This window comes from Pristis pectinata, chromosome 21 (genome assembly GCF_009764475.1).
Source record: "Pristis pectinata isolate sPriPec2 chromosome 21, sPriPec2.1.pri, whole genome shotgun sequence".
Taxonomy (NCBI): domain Eukaryota; kingdom Metazoa; phylum Chordata; class Chondrichthyes; order Rhinopristiformes; family Pristidae; genus Pristis; species Pristis pectinata.
Genome location: NC_067425.1, coordinates 37182342 through 37201285, shown reverse-complemented (window position 1 = coordinate 37201285; position 18944 = coordinate 37182342). Strand labels below are relative to the sequence as shown.

Below are 18944 nucleotides of genomic sequence, written 5' to 3'. Positions count from 1 at the left end.
CCCAATGTACTAAAGTGGGAATCTCAGATGCAAATAGATTCAAGTAAACAGATTCAAGCACATTCATTAAACATGGAAACGTTTACAGCACAGGAAGAGGACACATTCATTGACCAGTTTGATGTCATCATTGGTGTAATAGAGACAATTTTGTATTATTTCCTCTGTAAAAAGTCTCCCAAGTGGTTTTGCTCAGTTCAAGTTCACAATAATCAGGGCCGTCACTTCAATGTGCAGGTATAACCAGATGGGGTATTGCTAGAAAGCTCTGTCCGTTCTCTCAGATGGACACCAATGATCTCTTGACACTTTAAGACCAGCAGGGATATTTTCTCAGTATTCTGATTAATATATATCCCAGTCAACATTATTAACGACATTGATTTGCTGGCTATTTATCTCACTGATGTGTGTGATACCTTATTGTTTTTTCTCTCAACAAGTGGACTTGTGCCTCTTTAGAATGTCTAGACATCATAAACAGTTAACATAAACAGAAGTATTTGAAGTTCAAATCTACCATTTCCTTTCAATACAAAAACTCACTGCAATGGGTCTGTTTCTTTTTATTTTGCATGCTATGAAAGCCATTTCAAATTTAATTTTTTCATAATGTACAAACTGTAATTGAATTAGCATAATTGTGTTGGTAATCTTTACCACACCATATCTATGTCACTCCAATGAAGTCCGACTGCCTAATCATGCCATTCAGCCCACTGTAATGATCATTTGGTTCTGATGAAGGGTCACTGACCTAAAACATTAACTCTGTTTCTCTCTCCACGGATGCTGCCTGACCTAAGTGATTCCGGCATTTTCTGTTTTTGTTCCATTTGGTGCTACTGTAACTGCAGTAGTTATCTTCCTAGCTTCTCCTAAACATTCCTCCTTGGACTTGTCGACATACATCATCTGAATGATGCTTATTTTAGAAATGAATATAAATTTGGATGTGGGGTGGAAGACGATAGGAAGATACAGACTGACAAAACAAAGACTGGTAACTAAGGGGAACCAATCCTAAGTTCAACATTCTGTTGCAAATCTGTATAATTACAATTCTGTTAGCATCTTGTATAAGAAAACAGAGGACGTGCTTCCATAAAATGCCCATTTACAGCACACCATACCCCATCTGTGAAAAAGTGTACTAAAATTAGTTCTAACGCATTATAAAAAAATAAGAATAAAAATGGTTCAATAAATAAATTAAACCATACCACTCTGTTTCTTCAGGAAAAAGAATGAGAAAGTAAACTCTATTTTCTTTCTATACAAGACGCACATTAGCAGAATGGAATCAGTTGTATCCAGTTGAAGATGTGTTGTTACCTACCTAAGTTATTGTCTGTTAGCACTTCCTTGACTTTCTTTGTGATAGCATACGTATCTAGTTCAGGAGACATGGCTACCAGCTTCTGTATGCTTAACGCTGACTGGCCAGACATTGGCAGCGATGACAGAACCTGAGGATCATTTGAGGACTGTTCACATGGTTCGGAGGGTTTGATGTCCTTACTGCTCTCAGTGGCTATCGAGTGCTGGGATGATAGTTCAGCCACACTCTTCACTGATTCCACAGAGCTGACTGGAGATTCAGGGGCTGGGCTGCAACTGGCAGAGGTCTTTGGGGTAATCTCTAAAATAAATGAATGAATAATTTCATTATGTAAGTTTTATTTTTGATACAGAGCATTTTAATCAGATGGCTATAGACTTTCCTTCAAAACTAAACCTCATAATAGATGGCAATTTTATTTAAGCTACTAAAGTTGTAAAATCTGACAGACAGCTTAAAAGCCGAGCTGTGAAAGGAAGAGTTTTTTTTAAAGTGTGGGAAAGGAATATGAAAAAGTAAGATGTTTTTTATATTGCAGAAATAGTGCACCAGGAAGAGGCAGAAAGAAATCCAAGCACGAGTGTGTGATTCTGGTCTAGCTTGTGACTAGTACCTGGGCTCTGAACTTTCATCCACTTTACAATCAAACTCACCCTAGTGAGGAACTCATGAACTCAGGCTCTCAGATACTCAACATTTCATGAAATGTACAGCACTCTACTTAACCAATATTTCTACTTCAAATATTTATACAATAAGCCAAGATAGTGAGAAGTTAACACATTCCTGCAAATTTACACTGCAAATTCTGCTTTAAGTATTTCAAACATGTCGCAAGCAACAGCTTTTTTTAAAAGCAATCCTGCAACCTGTCTTCACACATTAAATCTTGGGGTAAATTAGTAAATTTGCTAATGCATTTTAACACTTCAACATTTGTGGTACAACAATATGAGAGACTGGCTACTCTGACAGAGCATGTGGAATTAACACTTACCTTGCCACACACAGAAACATCCAGGAGTTAATCATAAAACATGACCACTAACGTCTTCATTCTGGAAGGGATCTCAGATGTGGCTTGTTCACTGAACACTTCCCATCTTGCTGCAATCCAGTTCTACAGCTTCTGCTTAGATCCTTCATTTGATTTCTGCAGCCACCCATCTCAACCGTGCTGCTGCTGAAACCCTTATCCAAACCTTGTTACCTTCAGTCAATTCTTCCACTCTCCTTTTTACCAGCACCACGTGGTCCTGCACTCCAATCCCAGCCAGCCTTGCTGACTGCTACTCATTCTCAAAGCATCAACTTCAAGATCTGTGCGCTCACCTGCATTTCCCCCATGAGCTCGCCCCTCTCTAGTCTACTCTGTCACTGCTCATACACTTTGCCTTCCAACCACTAACTGCTCAGGTTCCAGACTTTCCTGCTGACTGACCTTTAGATACATTTTACAACATGCCACTCTAGCCTTCTTTCCCACTTAAGGCCACTTCCAAAGTTTGACCATGCCTTCAATCATCCCTCCAACTTTGCTCTCGCCAACCCCTCAATTATTTTTAACTTTTGTTAAACATCAAAGATGCTTCAATGCACAGTGATTATCTCTGAGGATAACGAAGGCATATCACTGCACTCTCCCCTAATTCTCATTTATACACTTTCTCTTAGGAACACCATCACAAACAGCATCAAGTTTCATGTGTACACTGACGACACTCAGTTCCATAACACACCTCCCTCACCCCTTCCACTGGGCCAGGATTCCCACACAGTTCCTCTTACATACATAAGTTGAGATGCAGAAACCCTTAAATGGGGAAGACCAACGCCATTAGATCAGATTTTTGCTGGGTTTTACCAGCAACTCTACATGGAACTGCCTGCATGAGAGCAGACAAGTTTGGGACTCTGCACATATGCTCATGTTCCAATCTTTCAGGTTAAGCTCTGTGGCTGATTTCCCAGGGGCTATAACACTGGACTCTCCATGGAGTCCAACAGGTAAACCTGCTCCCCAGGTGTAATCCACAGCCATTCATTGCATTGCAAGGAAGAAGGGAGTGAGGAAAGTTACACCCGAAAACATGCAAATAATTTAAAACATTATTGTAAAGACAAATAATTAAAATGTTTTCAGATTTTTTAAAAAAGAATAATTGATAACATTTAAGATATGTTTATTTAATTTTTACTAGTATTTGAATGCTTCTGAATGCCAGATGCATTGAAAATCCTTGCCAGCTTTGACACAGCAAAGCTGGGGCTGTGGCCTTGCCACCCATAAATGGCTTTCTCAGCAGTGTGGTGGGTGCAACTTCTTCTGGTCCATTAACACGCCCCAAAAAGCCCAGCACCAGCTAAGGCCCCAGCCACCAGCTTCATTATAGTCTTGCCAACAACTTCTTTTTCAGGGACATGCACTTCCAACCTCTCCTTCTTGTATCCCTGTACTCACATATTATGTTTGTGGTCTACATTGGCTCCTTGTCCATCAACAGACCAAATTTAAAATGAACAATTACTGTTCAAAGCTTTAATGCCATCCCGCTTACCTTTGTGACTCTAGCAGTACTACAATCTGAGATCTCAGAGCTTCTCTAATTTTACCCACATGCACATCCTAGATTTCCATGAATTCATCTTCCTAGATTCTGAGCTCTGGAATTCCCTCTGCAAACCTCTCCTGTCACTCCTTAAGAGCTCTTTCTGAACTGTCTAGCTACTCGAGTCTTACAATGGTTACAGCACAGGAGGTGATTCAGTCCACTGTGTCCCTGCCAACTCTCTACCAGAGCAATTCACTAGTGCCAACCCCCACCTCTTCTCCCTAAACGCTGCAAGCTTTTTCTCACCATACATCCGTCCAACTGCCTCTTGAGGCCACAATGCAACCTACCTCCACCACATCTGCCAGCAGTGTGTTCCACATTCCAAACACATGCTGCATAAAAAGGATTTTTCTCATGCTACTCTTAATTCTCTTCCCTTTTGTTTTATACCTGTGACTTCTAATCCTTCTCCAGTCTCATCATTTTATACTTCAATCAAATTTGTCTTCTGCCTTCTCTTCTGCAGAAAAACCAGCCCCAGCCCCTCTAATCTATCCTTGAAACTGCAGTCCTTTAGCCCGGGAAAGACTTTTATGTCATGGTATTTAAGTTATCTGATAATACTCCAGTGAAATATCTTGGGACTATTCTCAATGAGCTATGTATAAATGCAAGATCTCTTTGTTGCATATGTACAAGCTTTTGCTATTGAACTGCATTTTGTAATTACAGTTTCATACCGCCTGCTTTGCAAATGCAAATTCCATTTCTCCCCTGTCCACTGAGACTATCACCAGCCCCGGAGAAGGGATGTGAGCAAATGATTATTGAGAAGCTATGAGGACAGGTATGCTAATGGCCATTCAAAATCTTCAGCTACTGCACCTACTGCACAGTTACTTTTAGATTCAAGACTGATCCATAAAGAAATATCTGAAATGTATTTGGCAGCTTTTAGCTCACTCCCAGAATACCTCTGATTCTCTGGAAAGAACAGATTGGCAATCCCCTTTCCCAAAATAGCATTTTTATTAAGATGACAAATCAGATAAAACACTGATGACTACGGATCCATGAACAAACAACATTTTCCCAGATGTGAAGACAATTCATATTCGATTTGGACTCAAGGCAATGGAACCTGAATATTTTTAATAGAAAATTGCTTTACTTTTTACTGGAACACAACTGTTATATTGCAACCTCACAATAAAAACAATACACATTTTCTACATACATTATTTATCCTAAAAAAATCCTAATACAATTGCATGACAGTATTTTGGTCAAAGATATTTCTTTAATCAAGCCAGCAGAGAATTAGCTACCAAATTTGCTCCTAATTCACCAGTGCCGGGGAACAGATTGGCAGATCATCCATCTTCCTCACAGTGTGTGTCAAAGATGGCAGAAACTCCTGCATGATGAAGATGTTTCTCCTGAGGTCTGTGTCCTTTAACCTATACCAAGGTCAAAGATACCACTGGTAGGCTAATAATATTCAGAGCTTCTCTCTAACCTATGGTTTCTTCTGTTGATGTACGGTATAAACACATCTTACTAATATTATTTCAAACTGTAGCTTTATAAAAGTTTCCAATATTTTTTAGATAAATTTAAACAGATGAATTTTTGTTCAGATGAAGGGTCTTCAATCTAAAACGTGAACTGTTTCTATTTCCACAGATGATGCCTGACCTGCTAGGCTACTAGCATTTGGTTTTATTTCAAATTTCCAGCATCTGAAAACTTACCCAAATAAAACTATGTTAAAAGAACCAGGAATATTAAGATTAAATAGAGCTGATTTCAATCAATCTTACACACCTTCTACACACACCCAGCCCCCACCTCCTATCACCTTGTTTCTTTCCCCTCCCCCACCCACTCCATCTGTCCATCACCCACACACTCCTCCCGCTGGGTCCCCTCCCCTCACTGTTCCCCTCTGCCCTCCCCACCTCCCTTATTTAGTTCCATGCTCCAGCCATTTCCTATCAGATCCCACCATCTGCAGCCATTTGTGCCCCCACCTCTCACCTCCCAGCCTCTGTTGCTATTCCATCCCCCCCCCCACACCTGACTCCAACTGCCAATCAACCTCTCCTCACTTGGATCCACTAATCACTTGCCAGCTCTTGCCCCACACCTTCTCCTCATCTCTTTGTACTATCCATCTCTCCTCTTTCAGTCCACTAAAAGGGTCTCAACCCAAAATGTTGCCTGTTCATTTCCTTCCATAGATGCTGCTTGACCTGTTGAGTTCCTCTAGCAGTTTGTTTTCTGCTCAGGGTTCCAGTATCTGCAGTCTCTTGTATCTTCAATCAATCTAATTGGGAACTAACATAAAACTTTTGTTCTGATTTATTTTAGGGCAATGTAACATTTCATCTATTGTTTCCTGCTCCTTAAAGTTCAATTCTCTTGGCTGAACATTGCCAAGGGCACAAGCACGTTCCTCTTTGCTGTCTAGTGCATCAAGCATCCACCAGTAGACATGGAGTGGACTCTAAATATCCTACACAGTACGCAATCCAGTTGCATTGTGAGCACCGCAGTACAAGGTTCCAACAGTATTCCTTTGTTAAGTTTCATATTTTGAAAAATCATAATGTACAACTCAGTAAAACAAGAGCATTGTGTATTTTTTAGCTCAAAGAAGAAAGTTGGGAATGTGAGTCAATTCTACTGAAGTTGCAAATTCACATCCCAAGGCCAAAGACTGCTCTCTCGAGAATAGTTCCATGATCAGAGGCGTTACTCAGTGCTCTAGTCAATATTTATCTCTCAATCATTGCCATTAAAAGGAACAGATTATCTGATCATTATTGAAGTTTTGTTGTGGGAGCTTGCTGTGAGCAGTTTGACTGCGTGTTTTCTACAATAATCATTGAAAACAGTTCAGAAACATTTCATTGGCTTTGAAGTGCTTTGGAGTGTCGTGAAAGGAAATATGATTTCAAATCTTTCTAATTTAAGTAAATATTACATGGAAGAAGGGGTACTGCTACTTCAATTATTGCAGAGGGGAACAGCTGGAGGTAAAGTAGAGATGGTTCTTATAATTATTTGGTGGAAAATTAGAAGCAAGTTCTATTTTAAATTCCATTTTTTTGGGATCTGGTAGTTGCTATAAAGGCCAGCTTTATCACCAGTCCTTAAATTGTCCCTGAGGGGATGGCGATGAGCTGTCTGTTTGGAGTCAATTGGAGTAGGAATTCTAGGATTTAGACCCAGAAACAATGCAGAAAAGGAATACATTTCCAAGTTGGGACAGTATGTGTCCTGGAGGTGAACCTGCAGGTGGTGGTGTTGCCATGCTTTTGCTGCCCAGTTGTTCTGGGTGGGTCGAGGTTGTGGGCTTGGAAGGAGTCTGTAGGAAGAATTCAGGTGAGTACCTGAAATGCACTCTGTAGACGGTACACACTGCAGTCACTATGATGGAGGGAATGAATAGTTGCAGAGAAGTGGTGCAGCCAAGTGTGGAGGAAAGCTGCAGTTAGTTTGGAGGCAGGTTGGAGATAGTTCTACTAACTTACTTATGCAGGGTTACAACTACTAATTGTTACAAACTTGACCTAGGGTGAAGCAACATCCACAACCGCTACGATGCCAAAAGCAATGGGAATTTCAGGGTTAGCTCTGCGGACTTATCCTCCTCTACCATACCTTAAAGAGTTGCAGGGAGAAATACTTAGGGTAAATTATCCTGTTACTTTGTAATAGCCTGCATTTGTCTGTGATTCCTGGCGATTGCAGGGATTGGTCCCAGCTTTTCACAATCTCTGTCAACAATTTAGTTTACAGCACCTTTGTCACCTTTTCAAATTTGTTAACAATTTTAACCTAGGCAGGATTGTGAACAGGGAGGGGGACATAAAAAGAGGCTTCAGCAGAACATTGACATGCTGAGTGAGTGGGCGAGTACAGAACCAATGGAATGTGGAAAAATGTGAGGTCATCCACTCTGGTACACGTAACCAGAAAGCAGAGTATGTGATGAATGACGAGGCGTTGGAGAGTGTAATGTTCAAAAGGACCAGGGGTTCTTAAATAATTTAGAAACACAACAAATAAGAACAGAAGGTGGGGTCATTTGCCCCTTTGAGCCTGCACCACCATTCAATACAATCATGGCTGATCATCTAGTTCAACACCATATTCCCATTTTCTCCCTCTACGTTTTCTGCATCTAGAGATTTATCCATCTCCTTCTTAAATGTACCTGGCTTCTACTGCCTTCTGTGGTAGCGAATTCCACAATGCACCATGTTCCAAGAAATAACATTTCACCTTGTCTTAATCTCAAATATCTTACCCACATTCTGAGACTTGTTCTAAACAAAACAGCTAGGGAAACATCCTCCCTGCATCCAGCCTCTTGAGCTCTGTCAAAAAGTTTCAGTTAGAACCCTCTCATTTTTCTAAACCTTCAATGACACAAACATAATCCATCCAATTTCTCTTCACACAATGATCTTGCCATATCAGGAGACAGTCTGGTGAAACTTTTTTGCACTCCCTCTATAGCAAGTAAATCCGAGAAGGAGACCACTCACTCAATCCAAGTTGCCTTGAAGCCTCTTTGCATCCTTCTCACAACCCCATCTAAACTTTAAAGTACATGATCTTTGATTGGTTGCACTTCAACTGGAGGGGCGCCAGTAGCCTCGCAGGGGGGTTTGCTCATGCTACTTGGGAGGATTTAAACAAGTGCCAGGGGTGGGAACCAGGGCACTGGGTCAACAGGCGGAGGGATTGAGGGGAAGGTGGAGGTTAGGTTACGTAAGGCTGAAAGGAAGGACAGCCAGGGCCAGGTTAATGAACACGGTAGGACTGATGGGATGAAGAGTACTTATTTTAATGCAAATAGCAGTACAGGTAGGAACTTAGAGCCTGGATTAGTACATGGAACGATGACATTGTGGCCATTACAGAGACTTGGTTGAGAGAAGGATGGGACTGGCAGCTCAGTGTTCCAGGGTTTAGATGTTTCAAACGTGATAGAGCGATGTTAAAGAGGTGGGGAAGTAGAAGAGGGAGAATGTCACAGCTGCACTTAGAGGAAACATCTTGGAGGGCTCATCCACTGAAGCAATATGGGTAGAGCTCAGGAATAAGAAGGGTGCAATCACTAGGAAGGGGATATACTATAGTACTATTGGCCTCCCAATAACCAGCGAGAGATAGAGAAACAGATATGGAAAGATTTGAAAGCAACAGGGTTATAGTGGGTGATTTAACTTCCCCAATATTGACTGGGACTCCCTTAGTGCCAGGGGCTTAGATGGGGCAGAATTTGTACAGTGCATCCAGGAGGGATTCTTGAAACAATATGTGGATAGTCCAATGGAGATAGGGAAGGGGCCTCACTAGATTTTGTACTGGGAGATGAGTCTGGCCAGGTGATTGGAGCTTCAGTGGGAGAACACTTTAGGAACAGTAATCATAACTGTTTTAAGATGGTAATGGATAACTGGGGAGAGTAGACTGGGAGCAACTGTTATTGGGCAAGTCCACATCTGACTCTCAGGAGTCATTTAAAGGCCACCTGGTCAGAATTCAGGACCGACATATTTCTGTGAGGAAGAAAGGCAAGGATGCCAGGGTTTGGAAACCTTGGATGATGAGAGATTTCGCAAATTTAGTGAAAAATAAAAAGGAAGCACAAGCAAGGTTTAGGGAGCTGAAATCAGACAGGGCCTTTGGGAATTTAAACAGGGCTAAAAAGAGCCATAAAATGTTCTTAATGAATAGGATTAAGAAAAATCACAAAACAAGAGGGTAGGACCACTCAAGCACAAAGGAGGGAATTTATGCATGGAGCCGGAGGAAGTGGACAAGGTCCAAGATGAGCATGTTGCACTGGTATTCACCAAGGGAAGGGCATGGAGGACAGCGAAATGCTGATATTCTAGGGCATGTTGGTATCAATGAGAAGGGGTTGGGGCTCTTCAAGAACATTAAGGTAGATAAGTCCCCAGAGCCTGATGGGATCTATCCCAGGAGGCAAGGGAGGAAATTGCTGGGGCTTGACAGAGATCTTTGTATCCTCTTTAGCCACAGGTGAGGTCCCTGAAGACTGGTGAATAGCCAATGTTGTTCTCTGTTTAAGAAGGGCAATGGGTCAAACCAGGAAATTATTGGCTGGTGAACCTCACGTCAATGGTAGGGAAATTATTGGAGAAGATTCTTAGGGATAGGATTTACTCATATGTGGAAAAGTAAAGACTTTTTAAGGACAGTCAGCATTGCTTTGTGCAGTGGAGGTCATATCTTACAAACTTGATTGAATTTTTGAGGAGGTGACGAAGGTGATTGATGAGGGTGGGGCAGTGGATGTTGTTTACATGGACTTCAGTAAAGCATTCGATAAGGTCCCTCATGGAAGCCTGATCCAGAAGAGTAGGACGTGTGGAATCCACATTGACTTGGTAGATTGGATTCAAAATTGCCTTGGCGCTATTAATCAAGGACAATATCACAGCTGCACTCAGAGGGGACATAACAGGGGGCTCATCCACTGAGTCTATATGGGTAGAACGCAAAAATAAGAGAGGTGCAATCACTCTGATGGGATCATACTTCCGACATCCCAATAGTCACTGGGACATTGAGGAAGAGATACATAGGCAGATCAGCGCAAGGTGTGAAAACAACAGGATTGTTGTCATAGGTGACTTCAATTTCCCTAATATAGACTGGAACCTCCTGAGTACAAGAGGTTTAGATGGGGCAAAATTTGTTAGGCGCATCCAGGAGGGTTTCTTAAATCAATGTGTAGTTAGTCCAACAAGACGAGGGGCCATAGTGGACCTGGTGCTAGATAACAAGCCTGGCCAGGTGACTTACCTTTCAGTGGGAGAATAGTTAGGGAACAGTGACCACAACTCCTTAAATTTTAAGATGGCTATAAATATGGATAAGTCTGGACCTTGCGGGAGAGTATTACATTGGAGCAGGGCAAATTACGAGAGCATTAGGCAGGAACTAGGGAGAGTTAATTGGGAACAGCTGTTTCTGGGCAAGTCCACAACCGACATGTGGAGTCATTGGAGTACCTCTTTCTTCCATTTCGGATATTTACAATAAATGATGCACACGTAAGGTTTACAGAATTATAGATGACCCTTCTCATCCCTCCCACGACCTATTTGTCCCACTGCCGTCTGGCAAGCGGTACCGGAGCATCCGGGCCAGAACTGCTAGATTGCTCAACAGTTTTGCCCCCAGGCTGTCAGGCTCCTGAATACCCTGGTAGACAAATGCCGCGTCAAAAGCTCTGGTTTGCACAACGGCATATAAGAACCTTGGCTGCTGTTGAACATGTTTATACAATGAGTACAACACACTGAGCTTGTACTTCTCTTGTCCAACATGGTTTTGCACTAACTCTGCACTAAATTTCTATTTTGTATATACCGTTTTTTTGCACTATTTGTACTTGCACTATTTTTTTGATTTTTTGTTGTGTTTATTGTATGTCTTCTGTTCTATGTACGTCCTCTGCTGTGTGAGTCTGGGGGAAACGACATTTCGTTCCGCCATGTGTTTTTATAGCATGGATGAATGACAATAAAGTAACTTGAACTTGAACTTGGAGGGTGTTTAAAGACCAACTGCACAGAGTACAGAACAGGTATGTTCCAGTAAGAAGGAAGGACAAGGATGGCAAGGTAAGAGAACCTTGGATGACAAGAGATGTGGTGAATTAGTCAAGAAGAAAAAGGAAGTGTGTGTGAGGTTTAGGGAAGTAAAATCAAACAGAGCCCTTGAGGAAAAGAACTCAAGAAGGGAATTAGGAGAGCCAGGAGGGGCCATGAAAAGTCCTTGACAAGTCAGATTAAAGAGAACTCTAAGGCATTCTATACATACATCAAGAGCAAGAGGATAACTTGGGAGCGGGTAGGACCACTTAAGGGTAAAGGAGGGACTTGGAGGTGGAAAATGTTGGCGAGGTCCCAAATGAGTACTTTGCACCAGTATTTACCAAGAAGTAGGACGTGGAGAATAGGCAGATCAGTGTGGAGCATGCTAATATGCTAGGGCATTTTGAGATAAAGAGAAAGATAGTGTTGGATTTCTTAAAGAACATTAATGTGGATGTCCCCAGGGCCTGATGGGATATACCCTAGGTTACTGAGAGAGGCAAGAGATGAGATTGCTGAGGCCTTGACCAATATCTTGGTGTCGTCTCTAGCCACAGGCGAGGTCCCGGAGGACTGGCGAGTCACTAATGTTGTTCCATTATTCAAGAAGGGAAATGGGTATAATCTTGGAAACTATAGACCACTGAGTCTCATGTCAGTGATAGGGAAGTTACTGGAGAGGATTAGTAAGGATAGGATTTATGAGAATTTGGCCTAATTAGGGACAGTCAGCATGGCTCTGTGCAGGCAAGTCATGTCTTACTAATTTGATTGAGTTTTTCGAGGAGGTGATGAAGGTGATTGATGAAGGTAGAGCTGTGGATGTTGTCTGCATGGATTTTAGTAAGGTGCTTGACAAGGTCGCTTATTGGAGGCTCACCCAGAAGAGTAAGATGCATGGGATCCACGGTGACTTGGCCGTTTGGATTCAGAATTAGCTTGCCCATAGAAGACAGAGGGTAGTGGTCCATGGAACTTATTCTGGCTGGAGGTCTGTGACCAGTGGTGTTCTGCAGGGATCTGTACTGGGACCCCTGCTGTTTGTGATGTATATAAATGGCCTGGATGAAAATGTAGATGGGTGGGTTAGTAAGTTGCAGACAATGCGAAGATTGGTGGTGTTGTGGATAGTGTAGAAGACTGCCAAAGGATACAGTGGGATATAGATCAGTTGCAGATACAGGCGAAGAAATGGCAGCTGGAGTTTAACCCGGCCAAATGTGAAGAATTGCACCTTGGGAGATCAAACATAAAGGGACAGTACACTGTTTATGGCAAGATGCTTAACAGTGTTGATATGCAGAGGGATCTTGGGGTCCAAGTCCATAGCTCGCTGAAAGTGGCTGCACAAGTAGATAGGGTGGTAAAGAAGGCACATGGCATGTTTGCCTTTATTAGTCGAAGAATTCAGTTCAAGAGTCAGTAAGTTATATTGTAGCTTTATAATACTCTAGTTCGGCTGCATCTGGAATATTGCATTCAATTCTGGTCACTCCATTACAGGAAGGATGTGAAGGGTTTGGAGAGGGTGCAGAAGATGACCCTAGGATGCCGCCTGGATTAGAGGGATCAAACTTGGGTTGATCTCTCTGGAGCAGCGGAGGCTGAGGGGAGATCTGATAGAGGTTTATAAGATTATGAGAGACATTAGATAGAGTAGACAGCCGGTATCTTTTTCCCTGGGTTGAAATGTCTGATACCCAAGGGCATGCATTTAAGATGAGAGGGGGTAAATTCAAAGGAGATGTGCAGGGCAAGTTTTTTTTACACAGAGTGTGGTGGGTGCTTGGAATGTGTTGCTAGGTGGAGGCAAATACAATAGAGGCCTTCAAGAGGCTCTTAGATTGGCACATGAATGTGCAGGAAATGGAGGGATATGGACACTGTGTAGGCAGATGGGATTAGTCTAATTGGGCATTTGATTACTAATTTAATTAATTTGGCACAATATCGTGGGCCAAAGGGCCTGTTCCTGTGCTGTACTGTTCTATGTTCTAAAGAAGACAGAGAGCAATGGTGGAGGGGTGTTACTGTGACTGGAGGCCTGTGACCAGTGGTGTTCCACAGAGATTAGTGCTGGGACATCTGCTATTTGTGATATATATAAATGATTTGGACGGAAATGTAGGTGGGCTGATTAATAAGCATGCAGATATCACAAAAATTGGTGGAGTTTCAGACAATGAGGAATGCTGTCAAAGGAAACAGCAGGTATAGACCAGTTGGAAATATGGGCGAAGAAAAGGCAGATTTAATCCATTTAATCCATACAAGCATGAGATTTTACACTTGGGAGGTCAAATCTGAGAGAAAAGTCTACAGTAAATAGCAGGACCCTTTACAAGCGTTGATGTACAGAGAGATCTTGGGGTGCAAATCCACAGCTCCCTGAAAGTGGCAACACATGTAGATAGGGTCATAAGGAAGGTGTATGGATAATTGCCTTCATTGGTAGGGGCATTGAATATAAAAGTCGGAGAATCACGTTGCTTCTTAAAGAGAACAATTTGACACTGTGGACAAAGATGGATGACAGTGTAGGATGCAGGGTTAAGGGAAGACAGGCTTAGACTGCACCACAAGGTAGAGTCACAGTGAGCATTGGAACATCAGCACATATGCATTATAAGCACCTTCTGGAACACTTTCTTACATCACTCAAAACAACAATAGAGGTACAAGGCCTTACACAATGAAATCATTATGACTTCTGTATGATTATTTTCAATTTCAAATAACCTGTCACTGTCCTACACAACTTTAATCAGATTAAAAAAGGGCATCAATTTCATTGTCTAATGATTATCCCAGTGCCTAGGTGTGGCTTTTACATTAATTGCATCACATTTTGTTGCTACCAGCATCCACATAAGGGAATTTTTTGGGCAGTGACACTCCAAGGTGTTTTATCAATTCCCAACCCTTTTTAAGAAAATAAACCCGAGAAACCAGCAGATAAGTAGATTATAAAAAGTTTAACTGTCTTCATTGTTTGTATATTTGAACATTCAGGGTAAAGATATTTTTATGTCATTGCACCATTGTGTGAAAAACTAAATGATGCATGTGTGCATTTTTCACCTTTGAAGAATTATTGTAATTTACATTTTTACTGCTGGCATGCCACAGGGCACATGCATCAGGAAAAAGGAATTATAAAGAAACAAAAGAGCACTCTGCAATTGCTCTGATTAATAAAATGGCAGAGAAGAAAAATACAATCACAGAATTTCCTGTGAACTCCACTGTCACCTGTCATGGCTCATTTGACTGTCAATATTTCTGGAAGTCAAAGTTACCGAACACCCTCGGGTCATTTGGGAACTTTGGATACACTTCTGCACTGAATTCAAAACCTTTGGATACCAAGGAGAAATCGTGTTTAGGAACTACTCTTTCATTACCCTTGTGTAATAAAGATCATTATATGCTTGATTACCATCATTAAAGCTTGTTATTTTCTTACATATGTAGACATACACAAGTCTTCCTTAAAAATAAGTTTCTACAAGGAACATAACAACGCTAGCATTGTCTGTGATATGGTATGAACTGGGTAAGCTGTATGAATCCCTTCCATTTCCGCAGTTTATAAAGGTCAGACTGAGAACTCTGGAAGCTCTCTGGAAACAACTGAAGGTTCTGGTCCCCGTCTGCATGGAAACAACCTGCAATCTCTGCCTAGACGCCACAGAACCATAGAACACTACACAGAACAATCCATAACCCTCCAGACCTCTCCCGTCCATCTATCTATCCAATTTATTCTTAAAACTCAAGACTGAGCCTGCATTTACCACACCAGATGGCAGCTCGTTCCACACTCCCACCACTCTCTGAATGAAGAAGTTCTCCCTAATGTTCCCCCTAAACTTTTCCCCTTTCACCCTAAAGCCATGTCCTCTCATACTTATCTCTCCTAATCTAGGTGGAAAGAGCCTACTCACATTTACTCTGTCTATACCCCTCATCATTTTGTAAACCTCTATCAAATCTCCCCTCATTCTTCTACGTTCTAAGGAATAAAGTCCTAACCTGTTCAAACATTCCCTGTAACTCAACTCCTGAAGACCCGGCAACATTCTAGTAAATCTCCTCTGCACTCTTTCAATCTTACTGATATCCTTCCTATAGTTAGGTGACCAAAACTGCACACAATACTCTAAATTTGGCCTCACCAATGTCTTTTACAACCTCACCATAACATCCCAACTCCTATACTCAATACTTTGATTTATGAATGCCAGGATGCCAAAAGCTTTCTTTACAACCCCGTCTACCTGCGACGCCACTTTCAGGGAATTATGTATCTGAACTCCCAGATCCCTTTGTTCCTCTGCACTCCTCAGTGTCCTACCGTTTACTGTGTATGTCCTACCTTGATTTGTCCTTCCAAAATGCAACACCTCACACTTGTCTGCATTAAATTCCATCTGCCATTTTCTGGCCCATTTTTCCAGTTGGTCCAGATCCGTCTGCAAGCTTTGAAAGCCTTCCTTGCTGTCCACAAGACCTCCAATTTTGGTGTCATCAGCAAACTTGCTGATCCAATTTACCACATTATCATCAAGATCATTGATATAGACAACAAACAATAATGGACCCAGCACAGATCCCTGAGGCACACCACTAGTCACAGGCCTCCAGTCTGAGAAACAATCATCCACTACCACTCTGTCTTCTCCCACACAGCCAATTTCGAATCCAGTTTACAACCTCTCCCTGGATTGGGAGGGAATCAATTTACACACCTAAAAATACAGCTCTCCATGGTTTATTTGCAGGTTAGCGGACCTGTGAGGCAGTGGCTGTCCTATCTGTGCCATGGGAAAACTGTTTCTTCCATGGTGGATCTGCAGAGAACTTACTATCTCTAACAGGGCCTCCAACTGAGAAGTTCTAAATGGTTTGTGCCTACACCAGTGCATCTGGTGTGAAACCAGTTCTGCAGCCAACCAAAAACAATTTTGCTTATAAGTGACAGTCCTCATATTTCTATAATTCCTGATAATCGACTTCAGCAATATTCACAGATAGAACGTTATTCTGTTTTTGACAGTTTTTCATATTACTGTTTCCCACATTTCAGTGGCTAAAGCTTTTTACTTCCCAAGTTATGAAACCAACCAAGACTGGAAGCACTTTATCTTCTGAATTGCCTGTTTTTTGCTGCTGCCAAAGTGGTCACTCTTCACTCCAGGCTCCTGCCAGCATAGACAGAAGTCTTGGTGCACAGCAGACATCAAAAAATGTGATTTATACTTCAGAATGACACGGTAGCGTAGCGGTTAGCATAACGCTATTACAGCACCAGCAATGGGGCACAATTCCCACCACTGTCTGTAAGGAGTTTGTACGTTTTCCCCGTGTCTGCGTGGGTTTCCTCTGGGTGCTCCGGTTTCCTCCCACATTCCAAAGACATACAGGTTAACATGGGTGCAATTGGGCGGTGCGGGCTTGTTGGGCCAGATGGGCCTGTTACCCTGCTGTATAAATAAAGTTCTAAAGACTCTCCAAGGAAGAAAATAATTCTAAAATCTACTTATGAGGTTTAACAGTGATACACTGCATATCTCATCTTTCTCAAGATTATATTTAAAGCAAAAGATCCTAATAATTTTGTTCATTTCCAGATTTCTTTCATGTTAATTACTAGTGCATTAATGCCCCACTAAACTATTAAAATTGAAGTCTTTCATGTGAACAAAAGAAGAAAATTCAATTAACCTGCCATCAATTGGGGTACAATAGAAGGTAGACTATACTTGGGATTCGATCAGATCCTATGGAACTTTTCACACTGTGAATTCCTGTTAAAGTTGGGCTTGCTGCTTCTTGTCTGAGAAGTGTTCTCAAGTCAAGAGGTTGTGGTGGGATTTCAATGGCAAAAGTGTTGTTGTTGCCCTCACTAGCAGTGCTGATCTTGGAGCAAGAAGGTGATGTCCAAGTAAATTTGGTGAATTGCTGCAGCACAATGTTTTCTGTAGTTCCTTAGAAATATTTGTCTTGTCTCTTAGACTTACATTCTCCCCATTGGTTACCTGGCCATTCTACATTCTATTTGGCTTTGTGCTAAAATAATAGCTGCAAGATCATTGAGCTGTGCCTACAGCCTCCCACTTTTAACATGAAACACCTAAGTAGCCCCATGTAGTATCTGAACTGGGCTGGAAACTCATTTTAAGGTATGTCCGACACGTCATTATACTCAGCATCTAACTGGGTTGGCACACCACTTGAGAGTGATTGAGGAATGACAAGCTGCTGCTGATGCTCACTGAGCCTCACAGCCCACAAGTTTTTGACTGTTGGATCTCTTCCTCTCCGACTGAGTTAGCACATGGAGTCTACCCTTAATCTGGAGGCAAAACAATAAAAACAAAGTAGGGGAAATACTCAGCAGGATCAAAACATCTTTGGAGAGAGTGACAGTTTCCAGTTCAGATTGATGAAGTTTCATCAGAATCGGGTGGCTTTATGAAATCTAAAATAACTACAGAAAATGCTGCACTCAGTGGACCAGCCAGTAATGGCAGACAGAAAACTTCTCAATGAGATCATATCCTATGGTCCTTCATCAGTGGATGCAGGCCCTGTGTGCTACCTACATCTTTGAGTTCTCAGCCACCTCAGCCATTGCTGGATAGCACTGAGAGGACACAGCCAGCTTACACTGTGTTTCCCTTCCAGTTTTCCCCAATCAACGTTCAATATGGGAGAATTGGTTTTGGAGGTCTACATTGTGGAAACATCTACACCCAACCACACATCTCTCCATCCCCACTTCATGCAGATTGGTGTTAAGCAGAAGGATTGTAATTATTTACAATCAAGGCGCTGCTAGGTTCATGTTTTAGAACATTAAAAACTGATCTCAAAGATGGAATTGGTTTTCATGTGTATGACAGTTTCATATGGAGTTTCTTCCTTGAAGTGTATTTCTACAGCACTGAAGATGTTTGTATAGAATTCTTTCTGGTATAAGTCCTCAAATTATCAGTATTCTTAAATGTAATTTCACCAGCAACCCTCATAGGATATGAACACTCAACCTTGGGCTTTTCACCAAGATGGTGCCAGAGCATGCCGACTCTTTGCAAGCTGCGCTCAGCTGATCTCTTCCATTACATTTGTTGTAATCGTTCTAATGTATGGAATGATCAGTCCATATATGGTCCATCAGTCCACATATGGAATGATCAGTATGAATGATCAAGCAAAGAAAAGCATTTCACTGTACTCAGTACATGTGGCAATAATAAACCAATTAATTAATCAGACCCATTAATTAATTGGAGACCATCAAATGAACATGGTAACAGGAAAAGGCCAAGCAACTCCTTTAGCCCCTTCAACCATTAAATGACAACATGGATGATCTGTAACCTTACACCAAAA

The 18944-nt window shown here is 41.8% G+C and overlaps 1 protein-coding gene across 11 annotated transcripts in view; it reads right to left on the bottom strand.

Moving 5' to 3' along the window:
- The window catches only part of LOC127581520 (protein CASP-like), a 489061-nt gene that overhangs the window by 87789 nt on the left and 382328 nt on the right, over positions 1 to 18944 (bottom strand). For 9 of the 11 annotated variants that reach the window (XM_052035991.1, XM_052035992.1, XM_052035988.1 and 6 more), the window contains one exon: positions 1340 to 1642. The exons of the other annotated variants lie outside the window; for them this stretch is intronic. In XM_052035991.1, coding sequence (XP_051891951.1) covers positions 1340 to 1642 — 303 coding nt within the window. The remainder of the gene's footprint in view (positions 1 to 1339; positions 1643 to 18944) is intronic. 11 annotated transcript variants of the gene reach the window in all.